The 15,624-nt window shown below is 53.1% G+C and overlaps 1 protein-coding gene across 7 annotated transcripts in view; it reads right to left on the minus strand.

Annotated features, from left to right (window-relative positions):
* Window positions 1–280: 280 nt before the first annotated feature.
* Window positions 281–15,624, minus strand: part of ST14 (suppression of tumorigenicity 14) — a 21,978-nt gene continuing 6,634 nt past the window's right edge. For 5 of the 7 annotated variants that reach the window (XM_017738541.1, XM_017738539.1, XM_017738538.1 and 2 more), the window contains 18 exons: window positions 11,084–11,243; window positions 10,736–10,863; window positions 10,107–10,177; window positions 9,537–9,697; window positions 9,062–9,097; window positions 8,546–8,783; window positions 8,269–8,408; window positions 7,747–7,844; window positions 7,162–7,271; window positions 6,175–6,305; window positions 5,812–5,916; window positions 4,699–4,806; window positions 4,203–4,316; window positions 3,892–4,020; window positions 3,336–3,522; window positions 2,417–2,691; window positions 1,974–2,110; window positions 281–1,539 (listed from right to left, as the gene is read on the minus strand). In XM_017738541.1, the coding sequence (XP_017594030.1) occupies window positions 1,378–1,539; window positions 1,974–2,110; window positions 2,417–2,691; window positions 3,336–3,522; window positions 3,892–4,020; window positions 4,203–4,316; window positions 4,699–4,806; window positions 5,812–5,916; window positions 6,175–6,305; window positions 7,162–7,271; window positions 7,747–7,844; window positions 8,269–8,408; window positions 8,546–8,783; window positions 9,062–9,097; window positions 9,537–9,697; window positions 10,107–10,177; window positions 10,736–10,863; window positions 11,084–11,240 (2,487 nt within the window). In that variant the 5' untranslated portion in view covers window positions 11,241–11,243 and the 3' untranslated portion in view covers window positions 281–1,377. Of the gene's footprint in view, window positions 1,540–1,973; window positions 2,111–2,416; window positions 2,692–3,335; window positions 3,523–3,891; window positions 4,021–4,202; window positions 4,317–4,698; window positions 4,807–5,811; window positions 5,917–6,174; window positions 6,306–7,161; window positions 7,272–7,746; window positions 7,845–8,268; window positions 8,409–8,545; window positions 8,784–9,061; window positions 9,098–9,536; window positions 9,698–10,106; window positions 10,178–10,735; window positions 10,864–11,083; window positions 11,244–15,095; window positions 15,536–15,624 lie in introns of those variants that run through there. The other 2 variants (XM_017738536.1, XM_017738535.1) reach the window with 2 other exon arrangements.

Here is a 15,624-nt window from a genome sequence, read left to right on the forward strand (position 1 = left end):
ACCTGGTCCTCTGCCCATTTGCACGGGTGAGGGAGAGCACCCAGCATTGCACATGTGCCGCTTAGACTCTGCCTTGCTATTGGGGTTCCCGAGCTTACCTCGGTACCTGTTCTTAGTTGCTGTTTAATAAATTGGGTGTTCTTTGCAGTAAGGACTGAGTGGTGCTGCTTGTCTCGCCTACATCACCCTTCCTGTCACTTACCACTGGGGGTCTGTGCTGCAGGTTTCTGTCTCAGGGACACTTGCACAGAAGCTCAGGAAGAACCACACAGCCACAGTATTAGAAAATATCCCAGTTTATTGCAGCATCTCAGTTCTGAGCGTTTTAAAAAACAATGTATTTACAGGTGAGGAAGGGACTAACTCAGCTGGAGTGTGCTTGCTGGGGCAGGGACAGGCTACAGAGGAGAAAGGAAGAAAATCAGCACATTCACAAGTCACATTTTTCTTTACAAAAGTAAGATAGGTGTAAGGCTGGTGTGCACAGCTGACTGATGTTGTCCTTGTGGGGAGCACTCCAGGAAGGATTCAGTGCAGCCCTTGTGCTCTTCACAGCGACTCCAGGCACCTGGGGCTCAGCAGAAGCTGCATCAGCTCAGCTAAGTGTGATGTTAAGGCACAGTGTGGTGACACCAATGGCTCTGGATCTCCATGTGTGCCAGCAGCTCTGCCTGTGGCTTCCCTCACGGTGAGTGATGGTGTTTGAACCCTGCCCATGGCTTTCTTTGGGGTGAGCGATGGTAGTCGAGCTCTGCCCGTGGCTTCCCTCGGGGGCAGTAATGGTGTTTCAGTCCAACATCGCTCTTTCAGGCCCCCAGCCCTGGACTTGGCCATGCCAGAAGCAGAGCTGGACAGAGGACAGAGGGAGGAGACCATGGTGTGGGACAAGGGAGGGATCCCAAAGGGAATCCCCTCAAAACTATGGTAAGACCTCCCTTCAACCCCCCTGTGGCTGAACACCAGAGAAAGGGGTATGGACGGCCGTCTGAAAACAACTGCACAACTTAGAATATATGCTGAAACCTTGTTTTTGAACCTGTCCAAATGAAGTTTGCCTCTAAACACAAAGTGTTTGTCTTTTTTTTTTAATTTGATTTTTTTTTAAAGTTTATTACTAGATGTAATTTTGAATGATGGCTCATTCAAGTCGTTCATGGGAGCTGCACTAGCTTACCCACCACGGGAAACTTCTCCAAACATGGGTTTCTAAGACTAAGGGCTAAACCAAACCATCAGCTCTGGCTGCACATGGAGTCCCAGGTGCTCGCAGCGAGGTAGAGGGAGGGTTGAAGTTCACAGTAGAGGCTGTGCATGGCTGGCACTGCCAAGTGTCTCCAGCCAGCGCTGTCCAAGATGTGTCCAGGCAGGGATCCATCCCTAGAGGCCTGTGTGCTCTTTGATCCAGTCTCGCAGGCTCGTGAGCCGGCTGTACACCCCAGGTTTGTTCCTCTGGGCGCAGCCATCGCCCCAGCTCACCACGCCAGCCAGGAACATCCGACTGCTGGGCTCCACACTGACCAGGGGCCCTCCAGAGTCTCCCTGCACAGAACCACACAGGAGCATAAGCACCAACCCCATACAACATGGCCATTCCCTGAAACAGGTATTGGAGTATGGCAGTAAGAGCCACAGTGCCAGAACGAAGAGTTATAAAATACCAGTCAAGCAGCCTGGCTTGCTAACTAAGGCTCTGAATAACAGCCAGAAGCTGGAGTGGGGTTGTATGTCCTACCTGGTGAGATGGAGTCTAAGTCCTGTGGTTTTGGGCTGTAGTTTTTGAGTCTAAGTCATGCATCAACACAACTTGCTGCTGGTGCCCATTGTAATCTGTCCATTGTCTGAATCCAGGAGGATTCCCATAGATTTGTTTTATGTTAAAAATGTAAATGTAAGCGGAAGTGCCAGAATGAGCAAAGGCCTGTCTCCCTGCCTAATAACCAGTAACGAGCACTAAACCCAGACGGCTGCCTTACCTGGCAGGCGTCCACGCCGCCGGTCAGGATCCCCACGCACATCATGCGTGCTGTCAGCTGGTCTGTCAGGAGCTGGTTACACACAGTCTGGTTGATGAGCCGGATCTCTGCCTTCTGCAGGATGGAGGCTCCCGAGCCTGCCAAGATGGAGGAGCAGCTTAAGTAAAAATACACATTTTTAAGCACCCCCGTGTTTTTCCCCTCAAGAAACACAGAAATCATAGACATGTAGAATTCCAGAGTGGTTTGGATTTGAAGAGAAGAAGAAAGCCCGTCTTGTTCCACCCCCCGCCATGGGTAGGGACACTTTCCACTAGAGCAGGCTGCTCCAAGCCCTGTCCAGCATGGCCTGGAATGCTTCCAGGGATGTGGCAGCTACAGCCTCTCTGGGCAACCTGTGTAAAATACATCAATGCAGCCCCAAATCACATGCCAGCACTCACCTCCTTCCGCAGTCGCTCCCCATCCAGTCACCCACAGGTCCTTGCCCACGGGGAAGTTGTGGGTGGCATCAGGCAGGCAGATGGGCTGGACCACAGCCGTGAAGGTGACGGGGCTCTGCAGCTCCAGCACAGCGATGTCGTAGTCATAGGTGTAGTCATTGAAGAAGGGGTGGGAGATTATGCGCTTGATTTTGCGGGCTTGCACATTGGGGCTGCTGCGGTCACCTTGGTCGGTCAGACCCAGGTAGGCTGTCCACAGGCTGGGGTCTGAGTAACTGCATGGGGGGCATGAAACACAGGGTGAGACCCCATTTCAGAGACAGCACCGCTCACTACCTTAAACAGTTTCCTTGAGGAATGCCTCTCAAGAGTTGCTGTTGGAATATTGTGTGTGGTTTTGGTTGCCACAACATAAAAATAACATTAAACTATTAGAGAGCTTCCAAAGGAAGGCAGTGAACATACTGAAGGGCCTTGAGAGGAAGATGTGTAAGGAGCAGCTGAGGGCACTTGGTCTGTTCCGCCTGGAGAAGAGGAGACTGAGGGGAGTCCTCACTGCAGTTACAACTTCCTTGTGAGGGAAAGACAGGGGCAGGCACTGATCTCTTCTCTGTGGTCACCAGTGACAGGACCCAAGAGAATAGCCTGAAGTTGTATAGATGGATATCAGGAAAAAGCTCTTTTCCCCATAGGGTGGTCAGGTACTGGAACAGACTCCCCAGGGCAGTGGTCACAGCACCAAGCCTGACTGAGCTCAAGAAGCATTGGGACAACACTCTCAGGCACACAATGTGACTCTTGGGGATGGTGCTGTGCAGAGCCAGGAGCTGGATTCGATGATCCTTGAGGGTTGCTTCCAACTCAGCTTATTCTGTGATTCTGTGAAATGCCTGGAAGCACAGGGATGTAAGGCCGGTACCTGATGCCTTGCAGTGGCAGGAAGCAGTGTGCCGCTGACACCAGCCAGCTCGCCGACACCAGTGAGGCCCCACAGATGTGGCCCTGGCCCTTGACGTGCAGGCTGACCTGCCACGGCCACTCTCCCACGTCCGAGTTCTGCCCACCGACAATCCGTGACTTCCTGACATAAGAGCGGAGCCCACAGTCTAGGGCAGAGAAGGAGAAGGGGTGATTGGTTTCTCCTGTTCCCATCCCATGCCTCCCCTCTGTTCCTCTGGGACATCTGACAGCACAAGTGCCCTGTTACGTGTGTCAGGAAGGGCTGATGCTCTCTGCACAGGTGCTAAATTAGCTACAACATTTACTGGCCAACTCTGTAAAGGGGAGATAAACCCCTGTATTACCCACCTAAGCCCTCCTGAACAACACAGACGCTCCACAGGCTGCTAAAGAACATGGCTTGGCTATTTTCAGATCAAGCTCCTGCACAGAAACACCCAGGGGCTCTCTGCCACACTAGGGTGTTTCTCTGAGAGGCCCAGCCCAGATACCCCCCTGATTTCTCAGGCACTCACTGCAGTTGTCCTCGTCAGAGTGGTCCTCACAGTCCTGCTCCCCGTCGCACTCGGGGTTCTGTTTGCTGATGCAGTGTCCACTGCGGCACTTGTACGTGTAGTTCTTGCAGGGGACTGCGGTCTGGCCTGCTGGAGGAAGGATGGAGGCACAGGGGTTAGCCCCGGTTCTGGGGAGGTCACATCACCTTCACCTCTTCCACCCACCCCAGGGCATTGCCACCCCATGCAAACACACACACGAGGGTGCCCAGCCCCAAGGAAATCCATCAGAGGCTGCGTTTGATGGCAGTCACCCTGCAGCCCACCCTCACCTGTGCTGCAGCTGCCCTCGTCGCTCCCGTCCCCACAGTCGTCCTTGCCGTCACATTTCTGTGTGTTGGGGACACACTTCCCGTTGTCGCACTTGAAGCTGTCTGCTGCACAGCCTGGGGACAGAGAGCAGCTCCTGAGGGCTGGGCACAAATCCTGCAGCACCTCAGCACCTGGCTGGGCCCAGCTCCCCTCCCCAAATAAAGTCTCTCCAGCTCCAGCATCCTGTGTCTCCAACCTCTTCTTCTCCAAACTGCACACCATCACTCAGTTACTCAGCCCTTTCTTTTCCTACACCTCTGCTCATCCTTCTTTCCTCTGAGCTCTCATTCAGGGCTCAAGGAAGCTGCAACCAGGTGAGCCCTTGCCATGCCTGGGTTTTTTTGCCTGCTCATTTCCAGCACAGCACTTGCTTCTCTCCATCCCACGAGCCTCCATCGTCCCCCACGTGCCTGCTCGAGCCCTCAGCCCTTTGTGCCTGCGGGGTGAGTCACTCACTGCACTGCAGCTCATCGCTGTTGTCACCGCAGTCATTCACGTTGTCACAGACCCAGAACTTGGGCTTGCACCAGCCATTCTGGCACCTGAACTGCTGCTCGGTACAGCCTGGAAGAGCAAAGTAAGAACCACAGGATCATTTAGGTTAGAAAAGACCTCTAAGACCATTGAGTCCAACCTGAGACCAATCACCACCTTGTCAACCAGGCCAGAGCACTGTGTGCCATGTCCAGTCATTCCTTGGACACCTCCAGGGATGGTGATTCCGCTGGGCAGGCTGTTCCAGTGCTCGAAATTAGGGGAGAGGCCTGCAAAGGCACCTGTGGAGTCACCAGCAACCCATCCACCATGGCATGGGAACCCCAGCAATCAGCTCAGGACTGTGCATGTGTACATAAATACATGACACACCCAGTACATCCACAGTATTTCCACTTTTCTGGAGAACAAAGCCATTTGGAGCTGTCATGTCTGAGGCAGCGGAGGCTGAAGCTGACATCACAACAGCAGGACAGCCAGAGGCAATACTGAAGCAAAGCAATTGCTGCAAGCAGTAGGAAAGCACCTGAGAAACCAGCATCATGGGCTAGCAGCACACTCTTCCCAAGAAAACTGTCCCTCCCCCAGGAACAAGATCCCAAACCAGGGGATCCCGTCCTCTCTAATAAACTGCAGAGCCTGGACAGTAACATTAACTATAGGACAGCTCTGCTAATCCAAGAGGAAAACTTGTTGCACAAAGAAACAACTCCCGTGTGTCCCACGGGTTTTCCAGATGAGCTCTGCAAAGCCTGCCCAGTTGGGTAACGAAACACGTCCCTCCACACCACCCAGCTCAGCCAAAGCCACAACCAGCAGGATTACACAGAAAAACACATTCCCAGCTGGGAGGAACTGGAAAGGGAGGGCGATGCCACTGGGAGAGGGCTGGATTAGCAGGAACCCACAGCTCCTATGCTGAGAAGGGATCCCAAATTGATTGAGCATCTGGAGGAAGGCTGCAGCGCTGGTTCCAGACAGCACTCAGTCACATTACCCAGAACAAGCCTAGCCACCCTGGGGCAATATGGCCTTTCCCACACTGTGCCAAAGGGAAACCAAGGCTGGACTTACTGCAGGACCTCTCATCACTGCCGTCCACGCAGTCCAGCCACCCGTCGCAGCGCATGCTCCTGTCGATGCAGCGGCCGGTATTGCAAGTGAACTTGCCAGGGCAGGCTGAGAGAGGGAAAGGGACAAAACCACACATGAGGCCTCCTGGTGTCCCCTTTACATCCCTTCTGCAGAGTTCCCTATGCCTGCTTACAGCAGAACACAGCACGAAGACCAGGAGGTTTGCAGGGAAACAAGACATGCTGCTATCCCCCTGGAAAAGGCGCTTCCCGGTTTACAGGGCAGTGTAAGCACAGAGGAGGGACAGCTCCAGATCTCAGGGAAATCACTTTCCCCCACCCCAGCCCCAGGGTTTCAACTCACGGTCACTGGAGTCATAGGACAGGAACTCCGCAGAGAAGCCCGTGTCTGTGTAGGACTGGTCTGAGTGGAACCGGACCTCGATTTTGTTGGTGGTACTGGCCACCACAAACTGGGAGCGCTCCCCACAGTACCTGCAGGGAGAGAGCAAAGGGGAGTTGAAGGGCTGTAAGTCAGCACCAAGAAAAGCTCCAGAATTCTATCCCTGACCTCGCTCCACACCCCAGGAGCTGAGGGGGCAGGAGAGCAGGAAGCAGGTCTGATCCCAGCACAGGCTGCTGGACCTCAGGGTCCAAATTCTGCTGCTGCTGGCAGAAGGTTTGGGCCAGTTACAAACACCAGTTTGTGACCTTAGGAATGACTGTGATCAAGTTCTTCCACATCCCTGCGTGCCCCATGATGTGTCTGATCTCGGATACACTGGACTCATGCAGGATCCCATCTCATCATGGGCAGGTGGGATCACGTGCATGATCATGAACAGCACTGCAGGAACTCAGGGCTGCAGAGGCAGGTACTGACTTTGAAACCCTCTCTCTGAGGCAGGGTCAGCTCCCCTGCCCAAAACATTGTGAAACAAGATTAATCACCTGCCTGTGAAGTACCAAGTTTTCTGTCTGGCCCAGCTCGTATCAAGCTGGGGAACGCATCGGGAAATGCATCACAGGATACGAGTGCTCTGAGAATGGAGATCTGCTCATTCAAGCAAACCCACCCCAGATGTTCCTGCCTTCCCGCACATGAGCTGTGTGCTGTGATGCTCCACAGCATTTGGGAGGAGTCAGCTACAGCACACCACAAACCCAGGGTCTTATCCCCAGAACCAAGCGTGGGGCTCCCCTCTCACCATGGGGCAGTCCTGGGCACCCTCCTGCCTCCTCCCAGCCCTTATAGCACCAGCACACTTGTTCCCACAGCAGATTAAGGAAAGCACAAGGTTCTGTGTAACTAAACAAAGCCCCTCCATGGGTTCAGCCACACAACCCCCACCTCGTGCCGTTGATCTGCACATAGTCCTTGGTGCAGGAGCTGACTGGCATCCCGGGCTCCAGCACAAAGAACATATTGAAACGCACCTTCACATTTTTTACAGAGGGAACCTGTGAAAGGAAGCAGAGTCAGTGGGATGTTGTTTTCTGGAGCAAGGAAAAGGGAATAGTTTCACAGGAAGAGGGTTGTGCTTGGCGGGAGGACAGAACATATCTGAAAAGGGGAGGTCAGTTTTCCAGCAGGAAAAGAAACAGCTTCATAAAAGTCACTGAGTCACCCTAGCCCCAGAATCCCCAGTGGAACAGGCACACAGAGGGGTAGAAGCCAGACCTCTGGTCACCAGCCAATAACGGGCCTGTCCCAAAGCCCACACTCTCATCCTTCTAGTGTGAAGTTACAGGATTTTTCATGGGCTCCTGTGGGGTTCAGGCCTGTCTCAACCTCTTCTTCCTTTGCCCCCAGCTCCGAAAGGCTCCCTCAGTCATGCCAGACTGGGAGCCTCTGGGCCCCAGCTGCTGTGAGCTCCCTTGCACCATGTCCTGCATGACCAGGGTTATTTTACAGGAAAGAGAGGGCCCATCTCACCTCAATGTACCAGACACAGTCCGTGCCTGGGGGATAGTGTGCCGGGTAATAGGGAGTTGTGAAGGTGCCACTGTCCCCCTTCAGGGTGCCACCGCAGGCTAAACAGAAGCAGGAAGGTAGTAACAGGTTAGAGATTTAGATGTGGTTTTTCCTAGCCTCAGCTGGCTGTCATCCAAGGCAGGAAGGGAGGCAGAGGCAACAGTCTCTGACAAGGTTAAGTCATTCTCTGGAGAGAGCAGCTCTGCTCCAAGGCTTGAGAGAACCCAGGAGATCAATTAGGTGCTTCCTGTACACATCAATCTGCATGTCTAATTCAACATAATTCTTATTTTGGCCTCCTCAGGGGACATCATGACAGCAGCCAAGAACACCAGAGGCAAGGCAAGCACCAAGAGGTGACCTGCTTCCAGGTGCTCCAGCCCTGGAAACACCCCTGACAAACTGACCTCAGCCACAGCCACCTCCCTGTTCAGCTGCCCATGGCAGGGAGAGGTGGGGAAACAGGCCAAGGCCTCTGCTCACCTTTCATCTTCGGGAGCTGGAAGAACTCAGCCTTAAACCCAGGGAATCGCCCCTCCTTGTTGGTAACCAACGTGACTAGCATGACGTTCTGGGAGGACAGGAAGGTCAGGTTGTAGGATGGGGCATAATTCCCACAAAGCCTAGGAAGCAAAGGACAGAATCCATGAGGCACTGCTGCACAGGGAGCCTCAAGCAGCACAGCTCAGCTCTGAGCAGGGACAGGAGCAGGACATCTCTAAGGATCACCCTGGACTTGGAGCCGTACAGGAACACCCACCTAACCAAGGCGTGGGGCTCCACAGGGCTGAGAGAGTCATACACCTTGATGTAGTCACTGTCATCTCTGCATGGCTCCAGCTCCAGGGTCTTGAAGGTGAGGCTGATGCTGGAGTTGGCATTTGCCCTCAATGCCCAGTAGCAGAGGGCATTGTTGGGGTAGGGGCTGTTGGGGAAGCCCGGCGTGGTGAAACTGGTGACCTCCCCTTCCTTGGCGTGGAGGGAGAACATGCAGCTGTCTGCCCGGAGAGTAGGGAACAGTTAACAAGGCAAACAAGGCTTGCCTTGTCTTTCCCTGGGATGCAGAGAGTAATTCCTGCAGGCTATCCCAGGGCAGGTGGCTCTTCCTGGATAACAGCAAGGCCTGTGTTACAGTCTGTCCAACCCCAAACCAGCTCCAAGGAGCACACTGGGGTCTGCCTTGCATGCAGAGCACCTCTCTCCAGACCCTTCCCCATCCTGCAAGAGAAGCACCACCCTAAAAAGGCCACTGAGATGGAAGAAGAACTGTACTTACGGTCCCGGGCAGAGTGAGCTATGCTGGGGTCCACAGCTGTAGGAGAAAACAGAGCTGGCATCACCCTTTGGGCTATGGAAAATCCCTGGGCACAAAGCCGAGGTTGTCCCTTGGACTGTCATTGATGTGGCCTTGCTTGTGGAGTCTCTCCCTGCAAACTGGCAGGGGAGGCTGCTCCTGCCGGGCCTCTGGGAACTGAGGGATCAAACTCTTCCTCTGCAGAGAGAGACCTCATCCCTGTCCCTCTTCCCTGGGCTCAGAGGAGAACACAAAGCATTCCAGCAGAGGGGAGCAGGTCTGTGGAGCCTCCTTCAGGCTGTACATCCCCTTAAGCTGTGCAGTGACATCCAGGTCCTTACATCACCCTCAGGGCTGGCTTTCCCAAGGGAGGGCTGTGACCAGCACCTTGTCCCTCCAGAGAAATATCCCACCCAGTCCCACACAGAGGCCCAGGGACAGCGGAGCCAAAACTCACGGAAAGCAATGACCGACTCCACCTTCAGCATGGGGTTTCTCAGGCGGGGGTTCCACCTCTGCACCAGGCTCTGCTTGTCAGCCATCGCCCTGTCCAGGCTCTCCTCCCGGTACTTGGGCACAAGGAATTCTGACCAGTAGTAGGCAATGACACTGCCTTCGCTGTGGGAAGGGCAATTGTGGTGTGAGGGCAAGGACAGATGTGGGAGGACTCATACCACTAGAAGAAGGGGCCAGACTACTTGATGAGCCATTTTTAGAGCCTGGCCACGGGGAAGGGAGAGTTTCAATGACAAGTTAAGCAAACAGCAAAGGCCCCTGCCAGCCCAGGGAGTCCCTCTCAATGCTGCCAGGCACCACCCACTGCAGTTCACTGCACCACACATTGTTTCCCAAGACATCTGGCAGAAAACGAAACGCAGTTTCAGGTGACTTTTTACTGCTCACCCTTTCCTGTGTCACTCAGGGTGACTACTGGGGTGCTTCCATCTCAGCATCCCAGGAATGAGGGTAAATGGCTGTGTGATATCCCGGCGTCCCAGATGGGGCTCAGGCAGTACCTAACACTCACCTGAAGGCAGTGATCACTGTCTCTTTGTGGTAAGGACCAATATCAGCATGATTCCTGTAGATCTCCTCCACCTGAAAGGGTTAAAAAGGAGTGTTCATCACATCTAGAAGTGAGGAAAAGGGAAAAGCTAAAGACAGACAGAGCTTCAAGCCTACTAAGGAAAACCAGGGCACATACCTGGCATCCCTGGGTGCAGGAATCTGCAGAGCCAAAGAAAGGAAGGAGAGTTGAGAGCCCCAGAAGAGCCCAGAGCTGCCCATCACAGCCTGCTCTGACTCAGCTTGCCCCACTCTTCCCTGGGGGAAGTGAATCCCCAAGTCTGAGGGAAGAGGCAAGACCAGCCACAGCTTCAGCCTCCTTCAGACACCCTTCTGCCTCAGTTCCTGGCCCTGACTCATCCAGCGATCCTGGGATGTGCCCTGGCAGCTCCTATGGCACAGGGAGATGCCGTGGCACTGGGCTGGAGCTGGGATGTCAAGATCCAGCTCCAAGGAAGGTCCCTGCTCCCAGCCAGTGTGTCACAGCGAGCAGGGAAAGCTCCAAGGAATCTTACATGACATATCCCCATGGCCATCAGGCAAGAGGAAAATCCCTTGCTTGCAGAAGGAGGGAGGCAAGAAACCTCTTACCGTGCTCTTCACCTTCTTGGCCAGCACACTGAACTCTGGAGAGCTGGAGTTCTCATAGGCATCCAGGAATTCCCAGTTCAGAACCCGCAAGTGGCCATTGAAAACCTTCTGGACGGGTGTGTTCCTGTCTGGAAGGCAACAGTTCAGGGTCAGGAAGGGCAGCCAGGGCTGGGATCGTGTCACAGCAGATCCCCAGTGACAGCAGTCGGGGCAGGGGGGTGGAAATGGTGTCTACAGAGCTTGAGAGGGCACATGTGAGCAATGCCAGTTAACAAGCTTTTCCATGTGGATGGATACATTCCCAGGGTGTCCCCCTACACGTCACCACCCACCAGACATCACACTCACATTTGAAGTGCCAAAACAGGAGGCCAGTGGTGAGGGAGACAAGCAGAAAAACAATGATCAGGACGGTGACGACCACCTGCCGCTTTGGGCCGCGCTTCTCCATCTTCTTGGAGTTCATGGCAGGGAGGAACTCCACCCCTTCGTCCAGGTTGTTCATGTCCTGGGAGAGGAGGGAAGGCAGGACAGAGGGAGGGCTGTTCCCAAAGCCTGGCTTGTGGAGGTCCAGCCACAGAGCAGCCTGAAGCAGGTTTGGGGACAAAGAATGCGGCAGCACTGAGGGCAAACCTCAGCGTTGGCAGCTCCACAGCCACGGCAGGACAAACCCTGAAGGCTTCTTCTTTGCTTTTCTGCACACACCTAATTCCTTTTTGGGCCTAATAGAAGGTCATGAGCTCAAGCAAACTCAGGGGCAAGTCCACACACCCTCCCGTGACCATGGCAGGTCACAAGCCCACAAGCTCCATGATCTGCCTCAGCAGATGAAATTGCACAGAAAAATTCAGCCCCGCAAAGCGCTCGCTGTGTGCAGGTGTGTCACCCACAGGTCACAGGGCACAGCATGCTATAAACAGCATTTCTCTAAAAGAAGAGATCAAGCTGCTTCCTCCCTTTACATTTTCACAGCTCTCTGTCATGCCTCCTGGGCCACGAGCACTCCTTTGTTTCTGCTTGGAATTGCCCATCCAGCACAAACACCCATTAAAAGAAATAAACCAAAAAACTAAGATGAACACACAAGACATCCCCACAGCCCACGAGCAGCCATGCTCTTGGGACAAGATGTGGAAGAACAGATCCAAAAGGAACGAGGAATAACACAGCTCTCACTGTCATCACCACCCCATAATGGGCTGGGTGAGGAAGTGGAAGATCTGTTGAAGCATCGAGCTCTGTATCAGCTGTAAAACCACTGGTGCACCAGGGTTTCACTTTCTCCCACCTTCTGTTCTGTTCCTTGTTCCTCCATCCTTGCCCTGCTCATGTATCTGCACCTTTGGCCCAGGGGGATTGAAACAGCTGCAGACCCAGATGTTTTCAGAGGATCCCACACAGCATTCTTGGTACTGGCTGGACAATGTGGGGGCCCAGATCTGCATCTACCCTGGCACTTCCTCTTCTGCCAGCCCTGGCAGTGGTGTGGGCAGAGCTCACCACATCTTCTGCTTCCGATCTGTGCCTCCCTTGGGCAGGAAGGGCTCTGTGCCTGCTGCAAAGGCCCAGAACAGGAGGATCCCTCACCTTTCTGCTCACCACCTTCCCATTTTCTCCTTAGCAGGCATTCAGAGCTCCCTGGGCTCTGGATGACAGCACGGACACCACGGCTCAAAGTACTGACTTGCACAAGTCCGCAGCATTTCCACGTGCCCCACGCTCCAGAAGGGTAACGCTGTCCCCACAAACACAGGGTCAGACTCTGCCTGTCCTCTCTCAGCCCAGGGCTCACACAAACCTACTCCAACAGCTCAGGTTAATTTGATGCAAATGCCACAAGCCCCTACAAGTCAGGAAAAATATGGACAAGGGGGATATGGCTTGACAGGACACTGGGGAATGGCTTTGAAATGAAAGATAGCAGGGTTAGATGGGATACTGGAAAGAAATACTTCCCTGCGAGGGTGGGAGGCTGGAGGGGGTGTGGAGCCCCCTGGGATAGTGGAAGGTGTCCCTGCCATGGCAGGGGTAGGACTGGATGGGCTTTAAGGTCCCTTCCAACCCAAACCACTCTGGGATTCTATGAAAAACAACTAGCAGAGGGGATCCTGCTAACAGAAGCACCTCTGAGCCTGCTGTGCAGACATAAGGAACGAGCCATTCTCACTGCATTTCCTCACTGCACTTCCAGTAGGTGCTTCATCTTATCTCTCCTCAGCCCTGCCTGGCAGGAAAGCCCAGCTCCCACTTGAACCATTCCCCCACTTCTTTTGCCCTTTTCTTCACCCAATGCCTGTGCTCTCCTCCCACCCTCCACACCCCACCGCAGCCTCTCCTCCTTTCGGTATTTGCCCGGAGCACTTCACAACAGAAAGGGAAGTGGCAGTCACCTTACTCCGAGTTTTTGTCAAGGACTCTGTAAGTTTAATGCTCTGCAAACACCAGAAGATTACCAAGACTAGAGCAACCCACCAGTTTTCACACCAGCTGCTCTCAGAATCCTCCCAGTTTATCATTTGGCAGTTCAGGGAAGGGGACTTCGTTCATTTTTGAGTTTTACTGGCTAAGGCTAGGCAGAAAGAACTGTTTCGATGCACAAAATCCAGCCACCTCCAAAATAAACCTAGCAGGGCTGCAGAGGACAATCCCATGGGGAATGCTCTGAATCCTGTTTGGCTTCTGATCATAGAGGAAAAGCTTGAAAATATAACCCAAGGAAACTTTGAAACAGATGACACAGAAAATAAAGCTTCAATACATAGAGACATCCTAAATCAAGAAACTCTGCAATCAAAGTCAAGACTACCTGGAGTTTGACTCACTGCCTTCCAAACATCCATCTGGCTCCCACCAGTTTTCCAATCATGTAATAAACCCTCCCAAACCTGGTAAAGAGAAGAAACCGGCCACAAAACTTGCAAACACATCCTCTCCCCCTCCACAGTGCCGCTCACAATGCTGAGCCTTCTCAGGACTTCCAAGACACTGCTGCTGTTGGCAGAAAGCAAAGTATTTAATTCTCTATTAACATCTGCAGGAGCCTGTGGCAAGAAGACAGTCTTAGGGGCTTAAATGATCTATCAGTTTCTCCAGACTTCCTGGAGCCAGCGAGGAAGAACTGCAAAGAAAAACAATTTTCCATAAGAAAACCTTCAGCTGAGGGGACCTTCAGCCCTCTGCAGAATTCCTATGCTTCAGTTTCCACCAAACTGCCAGAAAAAAAATAAGGCTCAGCAGCAAGCAGGAGCTCCTGCTGTACAACACTGCACAACAGTGTGGCTGATGCACTGTGACATCCCCTTTGAGCTACAGATTGTGTCTTTGCAGAGAGATAACTCTTCCAGGGAGAAGATCATCACTGTGATTAAATCAGAAGGCAAACAGAGCTCCCTTCTGCCTCCAGCACACACAGGCACACACACTGCTCCTGGGAGCAAGGAAATTAGGCAGGAAAACTCACCATCTCATCTTTCTTTAGGCAATTTCTCTGCTTTTCTTGGAAAAAAAAGGATGAAAAATGTTAAACCTGTATGAGTTTACACCATGCCTTTGTCAGTTTGTTCCTGCTCCAAAGCTGAGCCAGCAGCAGCACAGGAGAAATGACAGGAGTGTGGGGACTTCTGGGAAGGTTACTTTTGTTTTTCCTCCTGTACAAGGTGCACAAGCAGCCACTGACACTGTTAGTTGCCAGAAGTTACCCTGTGACTACGGGCAGATAGCAGACACGATCCAAAGAGGTTTCCCTCCCTCCCCGCCCTCTGTGTTGTATTCCAGATCTCGTCCTCTCCCATTCCCATACCTTATGGATGCCATTATGTTCCTCAGCCAACACAGACACTTGTGTGAAGAGCCCTCATCCATCACAGCCTGAGTAAGCAACAGCCATTCCTGCAAACTCTCTTCCCAATACCCAGTGAAGGATCTGAAGCATCCCCCAAGCACTGCTGGAATGATGAATCAGGCCGTGAGGAAGGTCTCAGATGAGGCCCTGTGTCCTAAACTCTAAGAGGCTGAAACCTCCCTGCCCACACTCAGCACAAAAAACACCCGTCTGACCTTAGGAACAGACTTGCCTGTGCCCCACGAGTGCAGCTCAGCCTCTGCCCCTCTCACTTCCTGTGCTCCATATCCCCTTCACTCCCAACACTCGGGAGGAAAAACACCCTGTCACCATCCTCTGAGCTAGACAAAAACCAGATGAAATCACATGCAAGACAGGCTCAAAGATCACAGTTAAAGCAAGAAAAAGACAACTGCAATGTTGATCTCCTTTAGTTGATGGCTGCAGCACATTTCCCTTGTGTGCTCTGAACGGTGGCAGCTGTAAACCAGAGCGGAGCTGAACACGTCCTACTCTCACCTTGTCCATGGCTCCTCCAGAAACCGTCTCCAGTCCAAAGTGACTCAAGGTCTGACTGTCTCTTCTCGAGGAAACTGCGCCAATAAACATTATTAACAGAAAACCTCCCTTGATATTCTCTCTGACTTAGTCACTGGAGCAGTTACTTCCTCCTGCTCCTCCTCACTCAGTCCTTGCCGGTACGGCCAGGCTCCCCAAGCAGGGGCCGATGGATCTGGTCACAGCATCAGCTGTGGCAGCAAAACCAATCCAGGGAAAGGTTCAGACAGGCACTGCCCCAGTTCTCCCATGCCTCAGTTTCCCCTGGAGTATGGACTCTGCAAGGAAACTTGGAAAAGAAGTGCACACAGATGGATTTATGGAGCGCTTGGAGGGCTCCTGCTCCTCCGTGCAGAGTCTGAGCTCAGTCCTGGGAAAAGCAGACCTCCCATTCCTCCTCTGTAAGCCACACGATGTATTTTTAGACAGCAACTGTGCTCTGTCCAACTGGACAAACCAGATGCAGAAGAGACTAACTCTGTCAGCAGGA

This window comes from Corvus brachyrhynchos, unplaced genomic scaffold, assembly GCF_000691975.1.
Source record: "Corvus brachyrhynchos isolate BGI_N302 unplaced genomic scaffold, ASM69197v1 scaffold46, whole genome shotgun sequence".
In the NCBI taxonomy this organism is placed as follows: Eukaryota; Metazoa; Chordata; class Aves; order Passeriformes; family Corvidae; genus Corvus; species Corvus brachyrhynchos.